This window comes from Fistularia commersonii, chromosome 20, assembly GCF_037954325.1.
Source record: "Fistularia commersonii isolate RoL2024-O1a breed Wild chromosome 20, RoL_Fcom_v1.0, whole genome shotgun sequence".
In the NCBI taxonomy this organism is placed as follows: Eukaryota; Metazoa; Chordata; class Actinopteri; order Syngnathiformes; family Fistulariidae; genus Fistularia; species Fistularia commersonii.
In genome coordinates, this window is record NC_141303.1 from 2,434,610 (window position 1) to 2,448,481 (window position 13,872).

Below are 13,872 nucleotides of genomic sequence, written 5' to 3' on the forward strand. Positions count from 1 at the left end.
TGTGATTTTTTTTTTTTCCTCTATTTAAATCATTTTAAGTCACATTAGTGAATCTGTACCCTGCCTATCATATATGTTTTAGCATAATTGTCCAAACATATATGACTTAATACCACAATTAAGAATGGAGACAAAGTGTGATGGTGCCCAATTTTAAGAATAAGGGGGATATGCAGATTTGAGGCAACTATAGAGGGATAAAGTTGATGTGCCATACAATGAAGTTATGGGAAAGAGTAGTAGAAACTAGCCTGAGAGCAGAAGTCCGCATTTGTGAACAGCAGAATGGCTTCATGCCTACAAAGAGCACTATAGATACATTATTTGCTTTGAGAATGATAACAGAAAAGTACAGAGAAGGCCAGAGGGAGCTGCATTGTGTTTTTGTAGACCTAGAAAAAGTATATGACAGGGTGCCAAGAGAGGAGCTCTGGTATTGTATGAGGAAATCTGGAGTGGCAGAGAAGTATGTTGAACTGGTGCAGGACATGTATGCTAGCTGTAAGACACTGGTAAGGTGTGCTGCAAGGGTAACCGAGAGGTTCAAGGTGGAGATGGGACTTCATCAGGGATCAGTTTTGAGCCCCTTCTTGTCTGCAATGGTGATGGACAGGCTGACAGATGAGGTTAGACAGGAATATCCATGGACCATGATGTTTGCGAATGACATTGTGATCTATAGTGAGAGCAGAGAACTGGTTGAGGAAAATCTAGAGAGGTGGAGGTATGCTCTGGAAAGGAGAGGAATGAAAGGTAGTGGCAGCAAGACATAGTATATGTGTGTGAATGAGAGGAACTTGGGTGGAACGGTGAGGCTCCTGGGAGTGGAGATCAAGAAGCTGGAGGATTTCAGGTACTTGGGGTCAACAGTCCAGAGCAACGGAGAGGATGGACAAGAGGTGAAAGGACGGGTTCAAGCAGGTTGGAATGGTTGGAGAAAAGTGTCAGGGGTACTATGTGACCCAAGACTATCGGCCAGAATAAAAGGAAAGGTGTACAAGACAGTGGTGAGACCAGCAATGATGTATGGACTAGAAACTGTCACAATGACCAAAAGACAGAGCTAGAGGTTGCAGAGATGGAGATGTTGAGGTTCTCTTTGGGAGTGACCAGGATGGATAGGATCAGGAATGAGTCCATCAGAGGAACAGCACATGCTAGATGTTTTGGAGAGAAGGTCAGAGAAGCCAGACTGAGATGGTTGGGTCATGTACAGAGGAGGGATAGTGGAGATATTGGTAGACCAACGCTGGAATTGGAGCTGCCAGGCAAGAGGTCTCGAGGAAGAGCGAAGAGAAGTTTTATGGACGTAGTGAGAGAAGATATAAAGGTAGTTGGTGTGAGAGAGGAGGATACAGAGACTGGGGTTAGATGGAAAAGGTTGATTTGCTGAGGCGACCCCTGAGGGGAAAGGCCCAAAGGAAGAGAAGAATGTGTCACTGGGGTGCAGGACATGTATGACCGAGACAAAGTGATGACTGAGAATGTTTGGACTTGAAAGTTGACTCGCTGTGGTGACCCCTGAAGGCAAAAACCAAAAGAAGAAGAAGTGCATATCTATACAAACCAAACCAAAACTGCCAGAGTTGGTTGTGATGCCTTGTGAAAAATTAGCTTTGCTCTTCCGGAGGTCAAATTATGGTGAGGAGTCCCACCAGTAGGAACCCTGATCTTGATATCTCCTTCCCTTCCTCCACATGCACCCAAATCTTTTTCAGCTATCACTTTGGTTTTGTGAGATCTGCCATAGATATGTATAATTTACAATAATGAATAAGATATTGCCAATTGTTTTCCAGTCAACGCATTTTTACCGTCACACAAAATATATTATTCCAGCCAGCCGAAGGTTCAGTCCAAGCTATCGACAGCAGCTTGGCATGTAGGTTACCATTGTCCCTCCGTCTCATTGGATATTTATGTCTCCATATGATTCCATGGTTGGACACTACAGTTGGTTCAAGACTGAGCACAATTATATTGGCTGTTTTTGGATCCATCCATCCATCCATCCATCCATCCATCCATCCATCCATCCATCCATCCATCCATCCATCCATCCATCCATCCATCCATCCATCCATCCATCCATCCATCCATCCATCCAAGTAGCATGTCCATTCATAATTCTTTTTTGAATTTTCCTATTTTTGAAGCTTCTGAGATGGTTCACTCAGACCGGAACGAAATGTAACAAGATGAACCCAAGGATCCGATGTTTATTTAGAGCAAAAACGTTTAAGAGTTGGCAAAGAGAAAAAAATGTTGGTCCAAAACACATCCGCTTTTCCTTCCATTTATATTCAAGAGTCAACAGGAAATAGACACAAAAAAAAATAAAATGATAGTGTCTTTATATTTGATAAACATTTCGCATCAGTTTCACCACAGCCCTGCAGACATGTCTCGAAAACTGCATTTGTCATGCCAAAGGGGGGCTGCAGGCAGGAGTGTCTCCGGTCTCTGTTGATGTTGTTGCCGATCCGTATTCTGTGCATCAAAAGCAGAGATCCCCCACCTCCAGCACCTCACCCCCTTCCCCTCTCCAGCCAGCCTCTGTCACACACAGCTGTTTCACTCATCCATCTCTCCCCTGCCCACCACAGCTCTGTTTTATGTCTTTGCCTCTCCTGTCACTTTCTCTTCATCTCTCATCTCTTTCCCCGTCCTCTTGCCCAAAACCTCCCACCTCTCACCCACTTCATATATAGTTCCTCTCCGCCTTCATTCACTCTCTCGGCCCATTCGCGTTCCCAGCGCCTCTCTCTCGTCCCTTGCAAACATTTTATCCCCATTTCTTTCCATTTGGGGTTTTCGGACGTCCTCCGGGCTTCGCCTCCTCGCCGTCGGCATCCAGTTTCCCGTTGTTTATCCCCGGTGGAAAACGAGTGGTTTGTGCATGAAATGCGGGACTTCATTGTCTCCGCTATATGCAGGGTGTGTGTGTGCACTCAAAGACAAATGAACAAGATTCAAAGCGTTTATTTTCACATGTACGGTGGAGAAACATGTTTCCCTGCACGGTCCGCAGTGCATTGGGAAGAGTGTAAACATTATTCTAAATATTATTGTAGATATGAATATGTACAGTGCACAGTAAGACGGTGTGCAACTCACAAAGTGCAGGTGTAAGGATGAGTGCACTATAAGTGGGCAGTTGACTTTACGTATGCAAGAAGATACTGCAGATGAATAGCCACTCCGATTTAAGTGACTGACATCCCTATGCAATTTTTCTGCAGTCTTTTTGTGTCCAGACAGTATGAGTTATCTTAGAATTTTTTTTTCCATAAAACTTGGTAGTTTCAATTCTCTTAAATGGTCAAAAAGTACTGGGTAAACAGTTTACAATGTCAAAGTAAGTTAAAAAAAAAAAAAAAAAAAAATGATAAAATTTGAAGCAGTCATACGTAAAAATGGAAGGTCAATATTTTTCCATAAAACTAAATTGTTCAAATTCGCTTAATAACTTTAAATGGTAGAAAAATACAGAGTAAACCGTTTACAATGTCAAAACAAGTAAAAAAAAAAAAAAAAGGATAAAATTTGAAGCAATCATACTCGAAATCGATCATTTTAGAAAGTCAATATTTTTTCAATAAACTAAATAGTTCTGATTCGCTTAATAACTTTAAATGGTAGAAAAATACAGAGTAAACAGTTTACAATGTCAAAAAAAGTTAAAAAAAAAATAAAAAAGGATAAAATTTGAAGCAATCATACGTAAAAATGGAAGGTCAATGTTTTTCCATAAAACTAAATTGTTCAAATTCGCTTAATAACCTTAAATGGTAGAAAAATACAGAGTTAACAGTTTACAATGTCAAAACAAGTAAAAAAAAAAAAAAATTGATAAAATTTGAAGCAATCATACGTAAAAATGGAAGGTCAATATTTTTCCATAAAACTAAATAGTTCAAATTCGCTTAATAACCTTAAATGGTAGAAAAATACAGAGTAAACAGTTTAAAATGTCAAAAAAAGTAAAAAAAAAAAAAAAAAGGATAAAATTTGAAGCAATCATACTCGAAATCAACAATTTTAGAAGGTCAATATTTTTCCATAAATTAAATAGTTCTAATTCGCTTAATAACCTTAAATGGTAGAAAAATATGGAGTAAACAGCTTACAATGTCTAATCAAGTAAAATAAAAAAGGACTCCAATATGTTGGAGTGTATTTGTATATTATTAGTGCAATGACAAGAAAAAGGCTATTAACAATGGAGACCAGACAAGCTTAAGGTTTGTTTTTGAAGGAAAGCCATGCCGTAACTTCCTCAAGTGGCTTTTGGAAAAGAAATGAAGCCGGACAGAAAGAGGTCTGACAAAACACGGGACGACTGTCTGGACGTCCACGGCTGCGAGCTCAGTGTGGCAGGACAGAAGCTTCGCACAGCAGAACGCTGTCCGAGAAAGCAGATCAGCCAGAAAGATCAGAACGGGATGAGTTGTCGGTCTTTACAGATTGGGCCTTAATGAAATGACATAAATAAAAAGGGTCTCGGACGTCGGGGGAAAGAGAAAAGTTCCCCGCCGTATTACGTTAGATTATTATCGTGATCGAAGGCGAGATGTTTATGAAAGTTTCCTTCATCAAAATTAAATCACATTTCGGTGTTGCAGCGATGACATCAGTGGCTACGGTCCTCAAAATCACTGCATGGACGCCCATTTTGGTGCAGAAGCAGAGAAAAAGCGCCATAAGTCGATCATAAACTTGAACGCTTGCCGCGGGCGTAGGCTTCTGCTTTGATTTTGCGAGTCGTAAAAGTGCAAGTTTCAGTAGATTTCCATGAAGTCGAATCAAATAACTGCTTCTATTTTGAAGGCACAATCTCCGATTAACCATTTCCAGGGTCACCTTTTGCGCCTCAATAGGTCACATCAGTAAAATCCATACTCTTTAAACAATAAACAAACAGTATAAAGAGTCGCGGTCAACATGGAAGTGAAAGAGCCTGTTGGATGCGTTTTTTTTTGACTAAATTCACCCTTTTCTCCGAAATACAAACATCTCGCTTCTCCAGCCGTGATCGGTCCTGACTGAACTTCGCGACCGCTGATTAGCAGCGGTTGTGTTCTGCGTCTGATGCTGTGCGAAGCGATCAACTCTCCACACACACACACATCGTGTTCAAACAAACACACCTAGCAACACACAGACAGGCGGAGGTGGGTTTAGCAGTTTTTGCAACAGCGCGGCAAAAGGAAATAACCTTTCGGGTCGAAAATTGCAGGCATCGCTTCCCGCTGGTGTTTTTGCCGCCGCGGCCGTTAGCGAGGATGGCTCTCCACCAGGAGTAGCCGCTTCATTCACGGCATTTTTAAAGTCCGGTTAGTGTCGTACATTTTTCGATCCAAGTCAAAGTCAGCTTTACTGTCAATTTCTCGGCACGTGCTGGACAATCCCAGGGTGACGTGAAATAAACAAAACACGCTGTTGGAAAAAAAAACAGTAAAATAACACATCCTAGATCTGAATGAATGAAATATTCTTATGAAATGCTTTGTTCTTTACATCGTTGAATGTGCCGACGACAAAATCACACCGAAATAATCAATGGAAATCAAATGTATGAACCCACGGAGGTCTGGATTTGAATTGGGAAAACTCACCACTGGCTGATCCAACTTTGATTTAATGTCCTTAAAACAAGTTTTGATAAAACACCACTTAAAGCCAGAAGCTCCATTTTAGAACAAGCCGGAAGAAGTGAGGTCCACTAGCCTGTTTGTTAGCATGCACGGCATAAAAGTAATTCATCCGGTTCTAGCTAGCCTATATAGCTTAAAGTGGAGTGCCATTGATGTTATTATTACTATTATATAATGATCTGAACTGAAGCCCCTTGGTTTTTGACTAATACTGGACCGATGGAATACGATTTATGTTACGTTCTGTTTTGCTGATGGTGTCGTGCAGCGTTGTGTGCGCTCTAACATACAAACTATCACATCACATTTTTAGAAATGGCTTCTTTGAGTTATTTCTGTTAACCCTGCTTCGTTGATTATTCGTGCATATTCTTTTTTTGTCTTCTGCCTTTCTATTTAGACTTATATTCATTTTTTTTTTTTTTTTTTTGACATTATAACTGTTACGGTGCTGTGACAAAGGAATTTGTTGCTTCCTAAGTGGACACTTTGATTTCACACAGGTGTGATTCACTTGGACTTACACTGTGTTTAATGTTCCCTTTATTTTTTTGTGCAGTATAAGATAAGAAGAGATAAGATCAACTTTATCAATCCCCATAGGGGAAATTCCTTTGTCACAGCAGCGTAACAGTTATCATGTGAAAACATAAAAAGAATATAAATATAAATAGAGAGACAGGAGAGAGCAAGACATCCAGGATTAAATAGACAGCAGGGAGAACAACAACAACATCGGGAATAATATTGACCCCGCCAGTCCCAGCGCCGTCACATAATAGCATTAATAAATTAACAGTAAAATGCAGTTACATTAAACTATGAGGTATGCAAACAAAAAAACAGTTTCTCCCCATCCGCAGCCTGTCTCATAAATAATAATGCCCCGGTACCCCAGACACCCAAATAATGCACCACCTTGCACCGCTTTGCACAATTTGCCTTTTTGCACAACCAACCGCCGAAGCAACTTCCTCGTACTTGCAAAATTGTATGGCGAATAAATCTGATTCTGATGAAGTATAACGTGCATGCAGATACAAACTAAAGACAGCATGAGAGAGTAGCAGGAAAGATTGTTTTTTTTTTTTTTTTTTTTTGTAGTTTAATGCAAAGGTGAGTAAGCGCTACCATAATGGTGCAATAGCAGCATGATGGTGTTCTTTGTGACAGAGCAAAAGAATAAGTGGTAATGTTTTGATATATTATCAGAGTCCAGTAGAGAGTAGGGGAGATTTCTCCAATCTCAGCGATTAAAAGTCTCATAAATGCACCGAGTTGGATAAAAGACAGCAGGAAAGCTATTCTTCCCTTTCAAAATCGTCGGCAGATGATTGCATTTCGGCATTGTCGAGTGTTTGTTTGTCCCTCGCCCTTGCTGTGGACCGTATTTTCCGCCGAACGACGCGATGATGGAATACTTCCGACTATCCCCCCCCCTCGCTTGAATGGATGTTTCCGCGTGCGGGGCGAAGTGAACGAGATCCTCAACGTCGAAACCCTGAAACGGATAAAATTCGATTTCATTGTCGGGCATCTTACAGCCCATTGAGTCACTCGGCCCGGCTCTGGCTCTCCGTCTCTCTCGCCGAGTAGCTGCACATTTCAAACCAAAGCACATCGAATCAGATGAGAAGGAGCGCCGCCGCTTTGCACAAATGCACCATGCAAATATTGCCACAATTACCGGATGGTGGGTTGATGTTTGCCGGCGTTTTAAACGTCAGCTAAGCCAAACACTCTTAGCTTGCCTGAAGGTGAAGCCGTTTTTTTTTTTTTTTTTTTTTTTGTTTGTTTGTTTGTTTTTTTCCCCCCCCGTGAGCAGTTGGAGTGCGTGATAAGATTTTTCAGACCTCATTTAAAATGTTTGAATGCTAAAAGACATTCAGTGGAAATTTATTTCTTTTGGACGTGTTTTATAATCCCCCACCCCAATCCAGCCCGGTAGCGTAAAAAGAATATTTTTCTTTTTTTTTTTTTCCTCTGGATGCCTGGTTGCGGTTTCTATCCTGCTGAATTTATCATCTATTTCTTACAGCGTTCTTATTTACTCTCTGCGGAAGTGTTGCGTCATCCTCTTAACGTTGTCTTTTCTCTCTATTTCATGCGTCTCAGGTCCGTGAGCAGCCATGACGAAGTCCTACGAATTCAACTGGCAGAAGCACCTTCCCGAGTTCATGCAGGAAGGCACCTCCTTCGACAGGTTTGATGAGGTAAAGCGTCTTTTTTTTTTTTTCTTCTGTTACGCCTTAACATCTAACCATCATTAGTCGCATCAAAAATTATGCCATAATCGATCCCACGATCAGAAAACATTTTAAATTATACGACTGTTGATAATCTAGTTGGCACTGGCAGACTATTTGCCTCGCCCTATTATCATCCTTCACCTTAATGGCCTTCCCCTAGTCAGTCATTAGCCTGGAAACACACACACACACACACACAGTGGAGAAGAGATGTCTCCTTTATAACCTGATACGTCATTGTTGAAGTCAGAATGTTAGCTGTGGACAGGCCACATTGATCTGGCTCATTAAGAAGCTTCAGAGCGGAGCCTGCTTGTCTGCAGCGCGACCCCCGAGGAGCCCAAGCAGCCCGAGATCGCGTTCTTCATTTTCCCCCGTCGTTGAATTACAGGCCCGATGTAGGGCTGACAGCTATAATAGAAATCAGTAGATGATGTGGGGGCCGTTCTGCAGAGACGGATACGCACGGATTTTAGCGAAACCAGGGACGGATGCGGGGACTGCGCTTTATCGAACGGCTGCGAATTAAATCATTTTAACCGTTCATCAGGCGGGGGAAAGCAAAGACGGCTAAAACATTCAAGCTCATCACCTGGTGTGCAAATTGCAGTTTCACTTATCCTATGCAGGTCAAATTCATTTCTACCGTCATAAAATTCATTAATTAATGGATGTACGTAACTAAATTGTCACTAAGCTCCGTGTGTGTGCGTGCGTGCGCGCGCGTGTGTGTGACCTTGTAGATATGCTACTCGCTCTTTGCCCATGTTTTCTCTGACTTTCTTAATCAGGACACTAAGCTGGGGCACTTGCACAGAAAAAGTGTGTCACAAACTCACCAACACACACACACATAAACATGCACAGCACTCATACAGTGCATACATTCACTCAGATGTGCATCAGGAAATCCCCTCCGTCCTCGCCGCATACATTGGCCCGGCGCTGGGGGATTCCTCTCGGGTTTAGACCGAACCTTGAAAAAGCATGGGGAAAAAGCGTCATTAAATCTCAGCCATGTCGAAGCGAGCGGTGTAAAGTGGGCCGGCCGGCCGGCTCATTTCCAATGTCCTCAGTGTGTTGCTGCTGTGAATATGAGCCAGACATATGGAGGACACTTCAACATCTTACCAGAATGGTAAATGTGCAGACACTCTGGGAAAGTAGCTCAAGCGCCGGCTGGAAATACACCAGTGCCGCTCTTTCGCATTAACAATTTTTTTTTTTTTTTTGGAATCTAGCGTCATATCTCCGTGTTTTCTTTTTCGTGCTCTCAAGGGATTTCACTGGCAATCTGCCGGATCACCATCGTCACCTGGCGAGTCTTTGCGGTGCGAAGATAAGAGCTGTCTCAGATTTCAGTACTGTCCTTGGTAAAAAAAACAAACAAAATCGACCATTCTTTTTAGATATTCAGTCAATTAGTTTGTGTCATAAATGTCTAAAACAGGGTTGATGAAACTGAAACTCAACATTGCACTATCAAGACGGTCTTCTGTTTAGCCTTTATTTTTGACCGTTGGCTTCAAAATGATAGAACTCTATACACTACTGCTGCAAAGTATTATATATAAGAACCTTTATTTGTCCAGAAGTCAAGTATAGCACCTGGAATTGTGAGAAAAACTGTTTTTTTCCATCAAGTCTCTCCCCCTGAGGATGTGTGTTAGAATATTTTAAGTCAGCAAGAAAAATTAATAACGCATAAAACAAGTGTGACACATAATTGTACATCCCCAGACTGTGATTATTCCGTGAAACACATGTCGAGTATTTTATGCCATGAGTTCCACGATGGCAATGAAAATGCATTAAAAGATTAATATCCTGCACACGATCCTCGCTTGTGAGGAGAGAAGGCCAATTTTATAAAATCTGCAAAAATCAGAAACAATTCTGTAAAATTCTACAAAAAAAGGGACCATTTAACCCCATCTTTTCTCCGGGTTGTTTTGCAAATTTGTAATAGTTTTTTTTTTACCTTAAATCACATAATATTTGTACATATTTTGGGTTCATCTCAGATGCTTTTTTTATCACGTTTTTGTCATTTATTTTTGATGTTTTGCTCATTTTTTTTTTCTTATCGTTTGTGTCCAGTTCTTCAGTTCTTTTTGATCACGTGCAGTGATTCTTGACACCGATTCAAGGTGAAAAAAAAAAACGTCTTCCCAGAATACTAGCAGACAGACCAGTTACCACCCAGAGTACTCAGATAAAATACTCAGATGTGTATTTTGTATTCTTTTTGACCTTGCACCATTATTTCGTCTCTTTTCCTTGCATGAGGTTTTCTTTGTAACACTTTATAGGTCAATAATAACATCACACCTTTGCCGATCTTCCATACTCACGGTGTGTGTCTATGTGTGTGTGTGTGTGTGTGTGTGTAAGTGTGGACAAGAGTGAATAACTAGCTCTGTTTTCTGGGAAATAGAGAGCCTGCAGGGGACATCTGCGTCGATTAAAATGGCGTATGCCAATTCCACCCACAGACATACACATGCTCTTTGTTAGTCTCACACACACACACACACACATGCACACAAACACATACCCACACGCAACAAACACGGGCGAAAACACAAAAACAGCAGGGATTTTTCTCCACAATGCGTTCTCTTCTGATTGAACCCCCGTGGGGTGACAGATGGCGGAGACAGGTAGTGCGAGTTCAAGTGCGCTTTCGGGGATGTGCTCGGGTTTTCAGCGCAGTTTCCCCTTTTCTTCACCGTCATGATATTGTTTTTCTACACGTAGCATGCTATTAGCATTGTCCTTTCTCCTAAATCTGACCCCGAGACAGAATTTATTTTACATCCTCCTCTAGACAACAGAATCAAGATTAGCGCCTTTTTTTTAGCACGATGCCGCATCGTTGGCTTTTCTTTACTTTTCCTTTTTTTAGAAAAAAATCCCCAGCGATCCGGTAACGTCCGAGCGATGCCTTTTATTGGAGGGAAAACGAGTTTCCTCTCTTTAAGAAGACCAGAGGCAGGAAGGTCAGAGGTCAAACAGATTATCAGCGGTCGGTTTTGCGTTTAGCCAAAGGGCTTCCCCTGTGTCTGTGTGAGTGTTTCAGTCATTGTCTCGCTGATCAGAAATCAATCACGCTGATGTTTGGTTTCCATCTGCCCCAAACGGCCTCATATCGACAGGAACTTGATGGAAGCAGAGAAATAACAGGCCAGAGGACAGGAAACGCATTTTCTGTGAGGCTGTTTCTCCCTGACTTAACTGAGTCAGAGGTTTTGGACATTTTCTCCCGCTTGTTAAATTTACTGCCTGAGAAATCGCCTTCCCCTTGTCTCGATTTTTGTCGTTTTGAAATACTCCTTTTTGTCCCGCTCTTCTGATCTTTATCGACTCGAGCAGCTCGAATAGAGATCAGCAAGAACCCAAGAAGTCATTTATGGAAATGTGAAATGCATCCCAGTTGTGAACTATATTATAATTGAACTGAACTGAACTGTATGAAGCAAATAACAAAAAAAAAAAAATTGTGTTTTCCGTAAAAGAAAAAAAAATTTAAAACATTCACGCATTGCTCTCCTGTAAACCGCTTCTTAAAGAAATATTAAATATATAACGGATCAATATAACTGTGACGTATAATTCACTCTGCTGGATTCATTAATACATTTACAAATTTAACAACAACTACTGGAAGCAAAATTTTCATTTATTGTGCATTGTCCTGGAGAGCTTTTATTCCAGTCCAATCTGGACATGAAATGAATTTGCTGTCCCAAAATAAGGATTTTTCCCAAATTAAATTTGTTAAATTTCATTTTTTCCATGAAACAATTTCAAGCTATTTATTTCGTAATTCAGGAAAAGATTCAAGCGATCCGAAGAGCCGGAGGGACGTGCTCTGCAGCACTGTTTGCGTTCTTCTGTGTGCGTGTGTGTGCGTGTGTGTGTGTGTGTGTGTGTGAGTGTGCGTGCATGCTGCTCAGAAGATCACTTAACTACATGTAAACAAAGGAGTGCTCAGAGCGTGTTGGTTAAAATTGCCTTAAATGAGCTCTAATTAAAATTGGTTTCTGCAGACGGGCACAGAAACCAGTCATTTATTAGTGAGAACGCAATCAAACGCTCGTCCCTCTGAGGTCGCACAAGAAAGTCTCTCAAAAAAAAAAAAAATAGCTTGAAATGATTAGAATTAGAATGAACTCATCCAGTGAGAGTGTGTCTAATATTAATACAGTTAGAATTAAATTCGATATAGATATTTGTTTGCATTGTGCGCGAGACACGAGGAAAACACGTGAATATTTCCAGGATTAGCGATAGAGTAACGACCGGCAAAGAATGTTTTAAATCACATTTCGTGGACGAGCCGTTAAACGCCAGGCCCTACCTGTCATTCCGAGGCGAGGAAAGGCTCGCTACACACTCGCTACACACTCGCTACACACTCGCCGGCTGACTCACAGCAACAGAAATGTAAGAAATGTGCCTCTCATTAAAATATGTCAGTGTTGATTTTAGTGGCAAGGAGTTGTGCTACCATTCCGACAACAGTTATGTTGTCGCTTTGGTATTTAGACTCAAATTGGTCAACACAAAGATAGCTGTAAACACACACAGACACACACCGAGGGACAGTAACCCAGACGCTGGAGGAACAATGTACCCATGTTGAGCCGCTGCTTGGCCGCAAACGGTTTTCTTTTGCGCGGAAAAACATTTGGAGCTCCGGGTGATTCGTCTCGGAGCGAGGACACGCCGAAGAACAAGCCGTTTCACGGCGTAATGCTTGTCCGACGTACGTTTTTCAACATTCGGCGCTGTTTCTTTTCTCGGATTTGGCTTTACCACCTGAGCCGGAGCCGATGTCAGACCTGCCTTCTCTTTCAAACTTAGCCTTCGACAGCATTATCACCCCATTCTGAAAAGATATGATTGTCCCTTCGGCCTTTATGGTGGCTTTTAGATGACAAAAATAGCAAGCCAGCTTATTCCTATTTGCAACTGTGCATTTCTGGCAGCATAATCCTGATAAATATGAAAGAAAAGTATATGTGTGTGTGTCTGTGTGTGTGTGTGTGTGTGTCACTGTTCGCTGTTACTAATATTAGAGTTAAAGTGACCGGGCAGCTATCTTCAATTCCATTCTTTCCATTAATTTTTCCAAGATGTGTATTAAAATGATAAATAAAACACACACACACACACACACACACACTTTACCAAAGTGAATTGTCAGTTAGTCAGTGAAGTCAAAACCTGTTTGGATATCCTCAGATGACTAATGTTTGTAGATCTGCTGTTACGACACCCCTGTTGAACCGAAGACACGGTTTGCACACACACTCGGGAACAAAGTCACGCATACACACCTGCACGCACGCGCACACACACACACACACACACACACAAATCTGTGTTTGCATTCGAACACTTCACCGCCGTCACATTCATCTCACTTCCTGTTTGCTGCAGTCATAGGTGTCATAGGTATATATTTTTTAAATGAATGAGTGCAGCATCTGTTAACATGGTCCTGTAAACACCCGCTGCATTGAGCCGCCTCCATGTCAAATACAATGTGATGCGTGAACCTCGGTCATTTATACAAAATGTTTCTCCCTTTCCCACCAGGATCCTTATATCTTTGAACCAAACTGTCAGATGAAGGTGGATGAGTATGGCTTCTTCATCACCTGGAAAACCGAGGGAAAGGTACGATCTTTTGCACCTCATTATGAGGAAAACCAACCGGTGGCTCATGGCTTTGGGAGGAAGGAAGCTTATCCAAAGTCGTTTGGAGACATTTTATTCTTTTTTATAGTTTTTTTGTTTGATAAAACACCACTTAAAGCTGGAAATGAAGTCACTAGCCTGTTTGTTAGCATGCACGGTATAAAAATGTCATTGATCCGTTTCTAGCTAAACTATATAGCTTAAAGTGGAGTGCTATTGATATTATTATTATATTATATAATAATCTGAAGTGAAGC

The 13,872-nt window shown here is 41.4% G+C and overlaps 1 protein-coding gene across 5 annotated transcripts in view; it reads left to right on the top strand.

Moving 5' to 3' along the window:
• Nucleotides 1-13,872, top strand: part of plcb4b (phospholipase C, beta 4b) — an 81,584-nt gene that overhangs the window by 37,089 nt on the left and 30,623 nt on the right. For 4 of the 5 annotated variants that reach the window (XM_086166993.1, XM_086166989.1, XM_086166991.1 and 1 more), the window contains 2 exons: nucleotides 7,773-7,870; nucleotides 13,514-13,594. In XM_086166993.1, coding sequence (XP_086023119.1) covers nucleotides 7,787-7,870; nucleotides 13,514-13,594 — 165 coding nt within the window. In that variant the 5' untranslated portion in view covers nucleotides 7,773-7,786. Of the gene's footprint in view, nucleotides 1-7,618; nucleotides 7,871-13,513; nucleotides 13,595-13,872 lie in introns of those variants that run through there. The other variant, XM_086166994.1, reaches the window with a different exon arrangement.